Source organism: Heterobasidion irregulare, assembly GCF_000320585.1.
Source record: "Heterobasidion irregulare TC 32-1 unplaced genomic scaffold scaffold_02, whole genome shotgun sequence".
In the NCBI taxonomy this organism is placed as follows: domain Eukaryota; kingdom Fungi; phylum Basidiomycota; class Agaricomycetes; order Russulales; family Bondarzewiaceae; genus Heterobasidion; species Heterobasidion irregulare.
The window spans coordinates 3154678-3167619 of NW_009258198.1; the positions used below are offsets into that span (position 1 = coordinate 3154678).

Consider the following 12942-nt stretch of genomic DNA (forward strand, 5'->3'; position numbering starts at 1 on the left):
CTTGGATCTCCACGAGAGGGCTTCATCGTACATGCTCACAAGGTCTTAATCAGAGTCTCCGTCCTCTTCGCCGTCATCCTCTCCATCTTCTTCTCCGTCCTCGTCCACCCCATCCACGTCCATCCCATCCCCTTCTTTCCTGATCCCTTGGACGCCACCGTATGGCATTTTGTCCCTCATCCACCGGCCGTCCAGATAATCGACCCTACACAGCCCCGCCGCCGTCGCGGACGCGAGCAGTGGCGCGCGCGCGAGCCCCCCGGCAGAGTTCCACGCCACGCGCACGACCCCGACCTCCGTGGGCCACGCGCCGGTCCCTGCAGGCGGGGCGGGGCCGCCCTTGCGCGTGCGGACGGCCGCGGAGGAGCGGTCGGGGATCTCCTCGGGGAGGAAGCGCTCGAGCATGCGGAACGTGCGCGATTTGCGGCTGTAGTCGAGCTGGAAAACCTTGTGCATCAGGAAGGGCTGTGGCCCGTTCGAGCGCAGTCGTTTTTTTCGGTTGAAGGTGTGGTTTAAGGGACGTTATGCTAGGTTGGAACTGGGACTTACGACTGAACCTCCTCTGCGCGTCGAGCGAAGCATGTTGGTCGTCCTGCAACATCCGTCGGCGGATCCGACCGCCAGTTGCGGATGGTAGTCAGATGCAGAGGCAGTCTGTCCGTCCGCTCAATCAGCAACCGTCTCATGACCGACAGTTTAGAAACACGGGCGAGCGTACCCATACTGGACCACCGGGCTCCATCAGCGTATGCCCCCTCCCTAGCATGCTAGGAGACGCGGAATACGACTTGACAATATTTTCGTGGTCGATCGTCACCGGTCCACCCGCGTACGGGGAAAACGGAATGCTGTTGATGACATCTGGAGACCGAAGAGATCAGATCACCGTTCTGAGAACGACTCATACGTTCGATACAATGACGCGGTGTATAGGGAACAGTAAAAAGCGAAGGGTCCCTACCTCGCGTTCTGTTCATGGTATTTGCCGTAAGCTCACGGATGTCCGTCAGACACTCCACGCCGTCGTACCCACCGCTCGCAATAACAGTAGGATCTTCCGCCATGAAGTGTCTCTTCGATGCGGAGAGCATCGGTGCGCGTACCCACGAGAGCGCGCGGACGGCAGACTGGTGTGCCAAGATATAATGCGTCGGCAGAATCCCTGCTATCAAGAGATGATGAGAATCAACGATCGATCTATGCGGGCGGTGAACGTACCTTCGAGCGGGTTGCGAGTTCCTCGTAGGGCGTCGCCGATGTTGTACACTGCTAATGCTCCTTCAATGGCTATGAGAAGAGATATGAGGATGAAAGACAGAGCATACAGACCATTTGTGCAGCCCACAGCCATAACCTCACTATTGGCCCACTCGAGCGTCCAACACATTGTTTCCTCGAGCTCGATGCGGAGAAGGGGCTCGGAAATTTTGACTGCCAGAACCGCTACCTCAGCCCACGGCACGTCGTGAGTCATGAGAAATCATCACCATATTTCGGCCCAGAGGGACTGCCTTGTGCAACAGGGAGGTCAGGAGGGTACGGGACCGCATATATGGACACAGAGCCGTCCTCGAATGTCCCAGCAAGGAGACCCAACCTGCGAGGGCCTGCGGTCTTGGGATCTGAAAGCTGGTACATATATGAGGGTCAAACATAGCTTTTTCTAGTTGCAGGTGGTCAAATTGCATACTCGATCGTGTGATGGAAGTGGACACCACTTGAGTTCGTACGCAGGCCCGCTGTCGATGCAAAGAACTATCTCGCACTTCATCTCGCCTCTTTCATCTTCGGCTTGGAGCTCGTCGGCATTGGTGTTTTGTGCGACCCGTGCGGGGCCCAAGCTCCAGATTTGGATACAGGCCGGAGACGGCCTCGATACTCGTACGCCAATTGTTGGGGAGTGTGCGGGAGTGGGGAAGGGCCCGACCGCTAGATATTGCTTGTACGAGCAATCTGCGAGAACCGGTCAGCGATGAGTGAACTTGGGCGGGAATTGTGCACGGCTTCAAACGACTCACGGGGACGGTCTTCGGGGTGGATGGGACACCAATCGAGGCCCCAGACGGGTGCGCCTGCATGGAACATATGCGACCTGCTCTCTGGAATGTATTCAGCTACGCGATGTCAGCTTCCCTGTGTTCTCGGAACAATCTTTAAACCTACACAAATTCACTATCGAGAAGGTGTCGAGATCTAGCTTCGCCTGGCTCCCGAAGGGACCAACTAAGCATGCCACTCGGGGTGAGGCTCTTAAAGGCTCATTCGCGGACGGGTCAGAAGGCAAATACAGAGCGGCTTCCCTGAAAAAGTTATCACCAAACAGATAAATCATCATGTATTGCATGGAGTAATATACACACTCGGTATCCAAACTTGACCCACTGTCCTCGATGATTAACTCTGGATATACTCTCGGTCTCCGATTTTCCTCCTTCTCCTCTCCCCCCTCGGGTTCAACTGCTTCCTTGTACCACCCTCTATCCTCTAGCAGCTCCCACAGCGGACCAGGACCGATGCTGTACCCCCAAGCCTTGTTCAGCCTGCCGGTCACGGCTGGGTCAGAGGTGAAGCTGTTGGTCGGAACGGTCTCGTTCGCACCGAACAAGACCGGTGGCCGCGTGAGGCGCTCGACGCACTTTTCGCGGTGGAAAATGGGTATGGCTTTGTGTCGATGGCTAACGCTTGGCACGGGGAGAGTGTACATCTGTCGGGCAGGGCGCGAAAGACCTGGAGGTGCGGTAGGCTGTCGCTTTGGCTGCCGAGTGGGTGCTTTCCCTTTTCCCCTTCGTCCACCTGGAGCTGGAATCGCCTGATCCTCTGGTTCTGGGCCATGGTATTCGTTTTCAGGAGCATCGTCTAGCCCAACGAGCTCGTCGACCTCCTCTTCGCTTGCTTCTTCTTCTTCATCTTCTGCGTAGCCATTGCCCGAGTTATACTCCCGGTCGGTGTGCCGCGGAACTGACGGACCTGCGCCGTCTTTGTCTTCGTCTTCGTATTGGAAAAGAGACGCGTAGTTTGGGCGTGACCTACGAGGACGGAGTGAACGAGACATCTCGTGAAGCGCGTCTGACTTAAAGATGCAGAGCCGCAGCAAGATGCGTTGGCCGCCTTCGCACAGATCTTACCGGCGGCACAGAGCGGCCCGAGCGTTCATCATCGCCCTTTCGACGTCGTCTCGCTCAACATTGAACCCCTCCTGGAGCTCACCTGCGTCTTGGCTGGCCTTGCACCCCCGGGGCAGATTCAATGGAGTCGGCGGGCGCCGTGCGAAGGAACACTGCGCCGTGCTGTAACTTCTCGGTCTATTTCATGGCCGGCGTACCGTTTGTCATAGTGCTTTAGGGCCAATCACAAGACCACTGCATATACTTAACTCCTTGAAATTGGACTCAGGTCTACTGGGGAGCGACAGTGAGTCGTCGTTCGAGATCTATATAACACAGGGCCTGGGAATCTCACTGGTGCGCATATATATCTTCCCAGACGCTTCTATCGTCGTTGCTCATGAGAAGCTCCCCCGCTCGGTTGCAGCTTCGTTGAGAATACCTTGCCATGTCATCTTCATTACCACGGACTACAAAGGCACTCGTCGTCCAGAAGGACGCGCAGGAGCGCAAGCCTGTGTATCACGGCACTGAGGTCGTTGAGCGTCCCATTCCCACATTGAAGCACGGTGAGATTCTGGTCAAGATCGGGGCCGCTGCTTTCAACCACAGAGATGTATGCGCCTCTGATAATTTCTTGTTTCTTTGTTAATCGAACTTTTCCGTACAGCTGTGGATTCGGAAGGGCCAGTACCCTGGTATCACATTCGGAAATACCTTGGGTGCTGATGGCGCAGGTAAGCATGATCCGTCGCTCAGCATGATCCAGAAAAGGCCTCAGCCCTCACTATGTCACTCTAGGGATAGTCGTCGCCTCCGCTGACGCCGCCGACCCCTTGCTCCACAAACGCGTCTTTCTGGTCCCGATGCGCGGGTGGGAAAGCGATCCCGACGCGCCCGAATCGGGGTAAGTCACGCTCACTTCGGGTGCAGGGTGCGTGCTCATTTACACACAGAGCCGGGGTTTCCATCATGGGAGGCACAAAACACCTCGCAATAGGGACTTTCTCTGAGTACGTCGCCGTCGAAAGGGATCAGATCATCCTCAGCCCCGACCACTTGGACGACGTGCAGATCTCAGCCTGGCCCGTAGGAGGTGTCACTGCTTGGAGGTTCGTTTCTGGTGGTGATACGTCCCGTGGTTCAATCACTGACATCAAAGCAGGGCTGCTATGGTCAATGCACGCGTGGATAAAGGACACAATGTGCTCATCACCGGAGCTGGTGGCGGCGTCGCCCTCATCGCCCTTCAACTGTGCCTCGCAAAGGGCGCCAACGTATATGTCACCAGCGGCAGCGAAGAAAAGATCGCCAGAGCTATCGGGCTTGGAGCGAAAGGCGGCGTGAACTACAAGAACGGTAGGCCGACCCCCTCAGTCGCCGCTCGCCCGCTCACCACCCGCATCCGTGACCTTTTCTAGCCTCTTGGCCAAAAGAGCTGGGAAAGCTGCTGCAGCGGGACGGGCAGAGCAGCTTGAACGCCGTTATCGACTCGGGCGGAGGCGATATCGCGCGCCAGACCGGTGGCTTGCTCAGAGCGGGCGGGCGGGTCGTGTGCTATGGCATGACGGCGGCGCCGCAGATCGCGGTCTCGATGCGTGAGGTTTTGAAGAACCAGCAGCTCATCGGTGCGCTCCATCTCCGTGTTTCTGGCTAAGTTAGCACAGCTGACGGACCTTGTCTTCGTCCCACTCTCGCATCTGCATCGCGTGGAATCAGGGTCGACGATGGGCTCGCATAAAGACCTTATCGACGCGACACGCTTCCTCGCCGAGCACCGCATCGTCCCGATTGTCTCGCACGTTCTCGACGGACTGCAGAGTGCCGAGCAGGGCTTCGAACTGATGAAACGCGGCGAGCAGTTCGGCAAGATCGTCATCAAAGTCGAAGCCAAGCCCGCCCCATCCGCCAAATTGTAACCGCCGCTCTTGCGCCACGCTATGTGGTGCTCGATGTACTTTTATCGGACGTGCACTCAAGTTGCAAGCTCTGCGATATATGTATATATGTAATGTAAAATACGTTGGCAGACATATCGTTGTGGAAAAGCCTCAAGGGCAAACAAGATACATGGTTGGGTCGTCGGATTGAGTATATATGTACGATGGGGTAACATGGTAACACTAAATCGTACAAGGACTGCCTCTATAGACTCTATCTTCTAGTCTATTCGCGCCGCGCTGGCACTCGCAGTGTCTTCGCGTCCTCCGAACTCAGTCTCGCACGCGCGAAAAGGCCGACGTTCAACGTCGCGCCGTACTACATACTTTTGTCCACGCAGGCCCGCTCACTGCACGTCCGGCTTCTTCTCGTCCTCCCGCGACGAGCGCACCGACGTCGGCATGCCGTTATCGCCCGCCTTCTCCGTGTCGAACCCGATGCCGCCGAGTCCGTACTTGCGGCCCTCCGCCTCGATCTCGGAGGGCGACAGCCGCGGCATCTCCTCCGCGACGCGCACGTACCACGCGCGCTCTGTGTACGCCTTTGCGAAGAACACGTCGATCTCCTCGAGCGAGCGCCCCTTGGTCTCTGGGTAGAAGGCGTAGATGATGGGGCTGTGAGAGGAGTTTCGAGGTGGGGGGAGTCAATTTCGTGGGTTCCGATGCGAAGACTGAGTAGCGAGCTCACCAGAAACAAAAGTTGATGATCGCGAAAAACAAGAAGGTACCGAAACCGCCGAGTTTGGCGAGCATGGGGGGAGTCCACATGACGACGGCAACTGCACAGTATCCAGTCAATGGGTTGACGAGAATGATGATCAAAAGTGCATGCTCACAATTCCAAGACCAGTTCGTCATTGTAGACATAGCGTTCGCATTAGTACGAATGCGGAGAGGGTTGACCTCAGCGGGGTAAAGCCAAGGAAGCTCAAGCCATGTGCAGCTAAAAACGCTCCATCAATTTCACTACACAAGATCAAGATCACGATATCGTCTTACCCGAAGAAGATGAGGAAGAGGAAGAGGCCGAATACGGCGCCGTAGATGATATGATCGCTCTGGTCGTGGTAAACGTTGTACTTGATGAGGCAGAGACTCGAGATGAGCATGGACACGCCCTGGCCGACGCTTCCCCAGAAGAACATAGGTCTCCGGCCAACGCGCTCGATCATAGGATACGAGAGGAGGGCAGAGAGCGCGTACACGGTCACGTTAACGCCGCCCAAGATCAATGCCAATTGACGATCGAGACCAATATACTGCTGGAAGATAACCGGGCTTGAAAAACCAATGTCAGACACGTGATATGGGGAAGGAGTTGAAAAATTGCAATCTCACGCAAAGTAGATGACGGCATTGCAGCCTCCGATCTGCTGGAAAAATTGACTGGAGCACCCGAGTAGAGTCCGGCGCAGATGCTGCGTAGGTCCGGACGTGAGGACATCGCTGGGCTTGAGGTCGCCCGACGACATCGATTGGACAGACTCGAGGATAACGCGCTTGTCCAGCTGAGTCTCCTCCGAGTCGATAGGCGAGTTCGCGAGCGCCGCCACGACGCGCTCGCCTTCAGCTTCGTACCCCGTGGACAAAAGCCAGCGAGGCGATTCGGGCAGGGACAGGACTCCGATGTAGAGGAAGACTACAAATATCATTTGTAGACCAATAGGCAAGCGCCAAGATAACGAAGAGTCGACGAAGCTGAGCCCAAAGTCCTGATCACACAGTCCGATCAGAAACATGTCAAGAAGATAAGGCAGAAGAACGACTTACGATCCAATACGCGATGACCGTGCCGATGGCGATCATCGAGGCCTCAATACATATGTGTAGACCGCGGTTATGGGACTTTGAGCACTCGGCTTGCCATGAGGGGATGGTAGCGGTATTAAGACCGTTGCCGAAACCGGTGACAATGCGGCCTATAACGAACTGATGGCCTGCCTTGTGACCAGGCATGGTGGTGATCTGAATAAGGGTGCCAATGACAACGAAGAGTCCACCGAGGAGGATATTACGGCGTCGCCCCAGCTTGTTGCCGTACATCAGAGCGAAGAACGCCCCACCGAGACAACCGACCTCGTAGATGGCTGTGTAGAAGGCCTGCATAGTAGAAAAACCTGAGGGGTTGATCTCAGGGTTGAGGTCGGGGAACACTCTGTAAAATTGAGGTGCAGAGATGATGCCAGACATGACGCCTTGGTCATATCCAAACAGCTGCAGGTTGTGTCAAAAATGGGGTCCAAGCGACAGTAAGCGAGCTACACACCTGAAAGCCGCATGTAGCGGTCAGAGTGATGGCGAAAATGAGTCGGTCGCCCGTCAGACCTAGATAATGGGGAACGCCATTTTTGACTACGGCACGAGTGCCTCCCTTCTCCTTTCCGATCATGGTGAATAGCGGATATAGTAGTATGTCGTCAAAGTAGAAGTCGTAGTACCTAGACGGTAGACAGGGTCGTGAAGGAGGAGAGGAGGTGGAGAGGAGGGTGAGGGTGGGGGAAACACGTCAGAAGCGCCAACCGATGCTGCTAGTTTATAAAGGATGTGGGGGCGAGGACAACTAGGGCACGGAGACATGAAATCCTGACATAACATGGCATTTTTTTCGGCGATGGAGCGGAAGAACCCTTCACGTACGCGAAGACCGCACGACAAACTGAACGCTGAGATCTAACAATTGATGCGGTGGAGCGTCGTGGTGGTGGTGGTGGTGGTGGTGGTGGTGGTGGTGGTGGTGGTGGTGGTGGTGGTGTTCAACCGAGTCCGCGCTCTGTCAAACCACATCAAGTTGGACATCTCACTGAAAAGTGTTTCAGTCGATATCAGAGACTGAAAAAGTTGCAAACATGCAAAATGTCAGCGATATCTCGGAGGAGGGCTCACCCGTATTCGTCTATGCGAAATGCTTTGCCCACCGAATCAGAACCGAATCGCGGTGGTCACTCCACAAAGCAGATCTCGATCGGGGTACCCCTTTTGGCTCAATGATGCCGGTGGCGACTCAATCTGCGCCGGCGAGCGGTTTGCAACTTGCCGACAAATTTATTTGCCCAGCATGCACTCCTGCTGCATTCTGAGGAGATTTTCATCAACTTTTGGCGCAAACATTCAGTGGACAGAGACGTGTATTATTTTCGGAGGAATGCCAGCCAGGGACGCCAGGATGCCGCAAGTGACATCACGGGTATTTTGGGGGCGCTTAGTGGAGCACTCCAATACGGCAACTGTTCTTTTCGGCCCGAGACGCGAGATACCTTCACGGAACAACAACTCCAACGCAACGCTCTAGTTTGGGCTTGTAAGTTTCAACCATGGGATTCTCTTCAAGTTAGGGCGTGGAGAAATCAGCTGGTGAATTCTTCGGGCTGACTTGCGATATCTTTGGATTCATGAGGACTTGTTCAACAGGTCGCGAACACATGTGTTATTCCTCTCGCATCTCTTGAGTTATGTGAATGTCTTCAACAGCAATATCATGGGCATTCCCATTCACGTGAGAAGACTTGATATGAGATCAGTTTAAGGCTATCACAACGAGTGGTCCTGGGAGTGTGCTCGGTCACTAGAAGTGCACGCTGTTTGTCTCATGACCTGGATGGCACTTGTTTCTTATTGCGTGCGAACGTAGTATCGCAGCGTATTGTCGCATATCGTCGCCTGCCAATGACTCATGGCAGGACGACCAGGACCTATCAGGACCGACCTCACAATTGCCTCAACTGGGCTCCACGATATTTCCTGATACCGATCTATTACTAGGAGCATTCAGGGCGCTGGTGCGCGTCTCAGGGGCGGGTGGAGGAGCAACCTTAATACACGCCTTGGGTCTATACTGATCCAGGTGCCATCGTCGGGTCGAGGAGCACATGCTAGCGGAGCATCGTATATATACTGGCCTTCAACACAGCGATAGGCAAATGAGGAGCGGACAATATACTAATCGTTTGAAAGGCATCCAAGCACTGAGCGCTGAGTGGCGGCGAAATTCATGTAAGTAAGAATAAAGTACAATAATTATGAGCGTAAAAGTCCTCTGCCAAGAAAGCAGTCGAAAGCATGTCGTCCGAAAAATCTAAAACTCTACAACCGGGCCATCTATATATGCATTGCTACGACGCGTCGTTGGCTGGTAGGAGAAGCCCGGGTGCGCGAGCCCGTTCTCGCTCAAACATCTCACCAGCAACTCCTTGAGATCATGAGTGACCCTCTCGACAGCCTGCCTCGAGGCCTCGATGCTGGGCGCTGATGGGATCGTCCATGCCTCGTGTACCTTCCCTGACGTCCCCGACAGCCTCCACTGACGTGCCCCCTGCTGCACGCGCAGCTGGTCCACGTAAAGGTGACACGCCCAACACAGCAGCTTGCTCATTCCGATCGTGTCCTTGTACACCTGTATATTGTTCTCAACGAGATACCAGATGAGCTGCACCGCGCAGTGGACGCGCGGCGCGACCTCGGGGCTCCAGGACGGCAGCCGCGCGATCCCGTCGAGCATCCTTCGCACCGGCGGCGAGTCCCGCTGCACGCCGAGCCCGTACGACGCGACCAGCGACCACGCCCTGTCCTGCAGCTTGTATTGTCGCCGGTCGTAGACCACCCTCCGCGGCGCACACGTTACCCAATGCACAACGATACCCCCCGACCCGCTCAAGAACCGCTCCATGCCCGTGACGCCGCCGGGGTCGCGGAGCGCTAGCGCATCGTAGAACTGCCGCAGGCTCGTCTTCACGAAGCGCACAGGCACGGTGTAATACCTCAGCACGCGCCAGATGCGCCGCCGCACCTTCGCCAGCAGCGCGTACTCCCTGCGCCCCGCGACGTCCAAGCCCCGCTCGCGGTCCGAGTAGAAATTCGCAGGCGCCTTCTCGATGTCCTGGAAGAACGCGGTCCACACCAGGCGCTCGAGCACGCCCCAGATGGCCATGAGCGCCGTGAGCTCCGAGTCCTGGCGCGACGCGCGCCCGGTGAGAGTAGGGGGGCGTGCGAGCATGGACCCCAATTGCCTGAGGAGCTGCTTCACGGCGTCCCCCGTCCTCTGGTTGTCGCGCCAGCTGGCCTCGCCGAATTGGCCCGATGGCCGCGCCTCTTCTCTGTGCCCTCTCGCCTCCCATCGGTCGAAAGCCCCCTCGAGCCATTGGGCTATGGGCATACCTCCGGGGGTTTCTCGCGCCAAACCGGCGAGCAGAGCGAGCTTGTGCGAGATCCGCGCGGCGGAGGTATGGAGCGCGAGACGGCGGAGGGCGGTGACGAGCGCGTCGTCGTCGAGAGCGTTCCGAAAGCGGTCACGAATCAGGGCGAGCAGTCGAGCGCTTGCGTCATGATCCTCTGGTCTAGGTCCTCCATGGCTGTTGGCGACAAAGAGGGTGACGCGGCCCTGCTCAATGCTGTATGCTGTCGCAACGACGTCTCCTTTTGCCTGGTGCACGAAGAAATGGGATACCCAGTTGAGCGCCTCAAGCGCTGTCCCATGTCGCAGACGGTCTCTGTACCCGAGATAGTCTGTGCGAATAGTTTCGTGCGAATGGCGCAGTGCTTGGAGGAGGAAGAGGTCGCAGCATATGGCGAACTGTCTGTCCCTAAAGTCTCCTGTTACCCTCGTGGGTGGATTGTTAGACTTAAATGTGACCCGTGAGCGTGAGCAGAGTGTCTAGATATCCGGCGGCATACCTGCATCGCTGATGACTGAACTAATGTGCTCCGAAAGCGGATAGCGATCTACAACTCTTGCCCCACGAGATTTATAGCGGGTCGAAAGCAAGTAGAAAACATGGAAGGATATGACTTTGGTTCGCCCAGGATATCCTATTATATAGATGGAGATATTAACGAGTATCCCTAAAGCAGCGAGTGCAGTCGTCCTCTTGGACCTACAAGATGCACGGTGAGTCACGGAACCAAAGCAATTGATGAGCAGTCAACATGACTCGCAAGCTGCCCACCCATATGGCGCCCAATAAAGCCGCAGTCAAGACGAGGACATATCGGAAATTAGAGCATAGGATGACGACGGTGGCCGATCCCGCCCAGAACCCCACACGTCGCCCCAGAATCATGCCATTGAGCTGGAGTCAACGAACCACGCATGCGCATTCTTCCCACCTATCCATCGAACGACGAACGACGTACCGCACTGAGAAAGGTGGTTGCCACCGTATTGTAGCACGACGAACGTTGGCATTGTAAGATAGCAAAGCAAGATGGATTTAAAAACACCCCACTGCACACACGCGGACATGTGCACAGTCGTAAGACTACAATACGATCTAGATCATCTCAAGTCCGTGTGCCTGCACCAATCTGACGATAGAACAACAGATACGCGCACCGGTCATCGCGGTCCAAGCCATCGAAAACGTCCTCGGGGCGTATGTCTGATACGAGCTCATCGTCAATCCGTATCCACGCTTCGCGTGGTTTTGTGCTGGAATCCCGGTTAGGGTGTAACACATCAAGAGTATAGTGGCCGCCTGAAGCAGATAGACCATGATGATACAGAACTGATACCGATACATGAGTATGTTGTTAGAGTGTCAAGCAGATATGTTAGTTGCTCACCGCCATAGAGTTGGTACCGCACAGGATGCGGCCCTTTTCGCACAGGTGAAATAATGTCTGTAATCCCGAACTGAGTATCGGTCCCTGGCCATATATGGAAATGACTCACCCTTGCCGATCTCAAGCTCCGGCGTGAATTGGACCATCTTTCCTATTTTTACCACACCTTTGGCATCCGTATCATACAAAAAGCGTTTCATGTGTAGAACGAGAATCGGGGGCAGCGCTTCGATGAGGACCTGCTGGCTCGCCTCAATTGTGACTCCTGGTTTGGTAGGGGACATGACATGGACGGGCTGAGGGTGTGAGATATGTGACAAAGCGTCCTGAATAGTATGAGCATCTTCGCGCTGCGGGTGACGCGTCAGCTGTTGGCACTGTCAGAAGGCAACGGCTGGCTTACTTGGATGTCCAACTGCAACGATCTCCAGTCTTCGACCATGACTGAGTCACGTTGATGTGGGGCGCGGAGGGTCGAACGGAACTTGCCGCCAAATATTCGAGTGATTGGAGACTCGGTCGATTTGATCTGCTCACGGAGCAGATTGATCATAATATGAGCATAACGAAGAAGTCACTAACCGTTCGAGTCACGGCCATCTTGTTCCGCCTTCCGACTTCTAACCAGCCGTCCTCACGCGGTGACTCTTCCTCACGTTCTTCAACCGCCTTCACAGGTGCAGGAGCCTTTACGGGATTGACGGTCGCCGAGAGAGAAAGGAGCTCCTCCTCCAATGTGTCCAAAAAGAAACCAAGAAATTCCTCAGCATCTTCCTGTTGCCCACCCTACGTGCAGAAGAAAGAAGTCAGCCCTTCAACAAAACTTCGATATGCTTATTATAAAACTCACCCGCATGTTGTCGAAGCGCTTCTTTTCCTTCATGGCGTCATATACATAACTAGGCATGAACGCGTCTAGATCTTCCTCCTCCCTGTCATTCAGCCTGACCTCCTTGCCCTTGCCCTCACCCTTTCCCCTGCCGTTCACGCGCTTCTCTTCCGGAGGATTGAATTCTTTCAAAAACTTGATCGTTGCATCCACCAATGGCGTTTGTCCTTCCTCGTCTCGCCTGCCGCTGTCACCCTCCCGCAGCAACTTGCCCAACTCGGTGAATAGACGCCAGAAAGGTGGAGAGTATACGAGCAACTGTAAGACGGCATTGGCGAAGCACATGTTGCCGCTGTTCACCAGTCCGCGTGGACGGATGCGCGGGGCGCCGGTGGCTGAAGGAAGGGTACCAGAGAGAAGGCTGAGCAGCTCTTTTTGACGTGCAGGAGCAACACGAGCTGGAGGCGGGGCTGCAGGGATGGAAAACCCAACGAGAGAGGAAGTAGGGAGAGCG

The 12942-nt window shown here is 55.4% G+C and overlaps 4 protein-coding genes across 4 annotated transcripts; 1 reads left to right on the top strand and 3 right to left on the bottom strand.

Moving 5' to 3' along the window:
* Positions 1 to 45: 45 nt before the first annotated feature.
* HETIRDRAFT_308839 (uncharacterized protein) lies at positions 46 to 3052 on the bottom strand (the record flags this gene model as incomplete). The annotated part of the gene is made up of 11 exons (XM_009544735.1): positions 46 to 465; positions 550 to 654; positions 719 to 861; positions 962 to 1162; positions 1219 to 1278; positions 1330 to 1431; positions 1488 to 1629; positions 1691 to 1953; positions 2019 to 2114; positions 2164 to 2300; positions 2361 to 3052. 11 exons carry the CDS (start codon positions 3050 to 3052, stop codon positions 46 to 48), a joined length of 2361 nt encoding a protein of 786 aa, XP_009543030.1.
* A 292-nt stretch (positions 3053 to 3344) lies between these two features.
* On the top strand, positions 3345 to 5163 carry qor9 (quinone oxidoreductase 9). The gene is made up of 8 exons (XM_009543436.1): positions 3345 to 3461; positions 3532 to 3720; positions 3775 to 3841; positions 3906 to 4011; positions 4061 to 4216; positions 4270 to 4463; positions 4526 to 4732; positions 4824 to 5163. Exons 2-8 carry the CDS (start codon positions 3553 to 3555, stop codon positions 5021 to 5023), a joined length of 1098 nt encoding a protein of 365 aa, XP_009541731.1. The 5' UTR covers positions 3345 to 3461; positions 3532 to 3552; the 3' UTR covers positions 5024 to 5163.
* A 228-nt stretch (positions 5164 to 5391) lies between these two features.
* On the bottom strand, positions 5392 to 7433 carry HETIRDRAFT_122112 (MFS sugar transporter; the record flags this gene model as incomplete). The annotated part of the gene is made up of 7 exons (XM_009544736.1): positions 5392 to 5659; positions 5733 to 5823; positions 5881 to 5987; positions 6044 to 6322; positions 6383 to 6756; positions 6815 to 7258; positions 7311 to 7433. 7 exons carry the CDS (start codon positions 7431 to 7433, stop codon positions 5392 to 5394), a joined length of 1686 nt encoding a protein of 561 aa, XP_009543031.1.
* A 3790-nt stretch (positions 7434 to 11223) lies between these two features.
* HETIRDRAFT_145679 (cysteine protease) lies at positions 11224 to 12194 on the bottom strand. The gene is made up of 5 exons (XM_009544737.1): positions 12182 to 12194; positions 12003 to 12128; positions 11709 to 11949; positions 11600 to 11656; positions 11224 to 11541 (listed from the first exon to the last, which is right to left on the bottom strand). Exons 2-5 carry the CDS (start codon positions 12039 to 12041, stop codon positions 11318 to 11320), a joined length of 561 nt encoding a protein of 186 aa, XP_009543032.1. The 5' UTR covers positions 12042 to 12128; positions 12182 to 12194; the 3' UTR covers positions 11224 to 11317.
* Positions 12195 to 12942: the final 748 nt, after the last annotated feature.

What these genes read in the sequence shown, in the direction of transcription:
- qor9 (XM_009543436.1), top strand. Translation starts at nt 3,553, where the DNA reads ATGTCATCTTCATTACCACGGACTACAAAGGCACTCGTCGTCCAGAAG. An exon ending in GGAGGTGTCACTGCTTGGAG is followed by an intron (nt 4,217 to 4,269) that starts GTTCGTTTCTGG and finishes ACATCAAAGCAG; the next exon opens with GGCTGCTATGGTCAATGCAC. An exon ending in GAAGAACCAGCAGCTCATCG is followed by an intron (nt 4,733 to 4,823) that starts GTGCGCTCCATC and finishes GCGTGGAATCAG; the next exon opens with GGTCGACGATGGGCTCGCAT.
- HETIRDRAFT_145679 (XM_009544737.1), bottom strand. Translation starts at nt 12,041, where the DNA reads ATGGTCGAAGACTGGAGATCGTTGCAGTTGGACATCCAA. An exon ending in CGTTGCAGTTGGACATCCAA is followed by an intron (nt 11,950 to 12,002) that starts GTAAGCCAGCCG and finishes CGTCACCCGCAG; the next exon opens with CGCGAAGATGCTCATACTAT. An exon ending in GGAGCTTGAGATCGGCAAGG is followed by an intron (nt 11,657 to 11,708) that starts GTGAGTCATTTC and finishes TCGGGATTACAG; the next exon opens with ACATTATTTCACCTGTGCGA.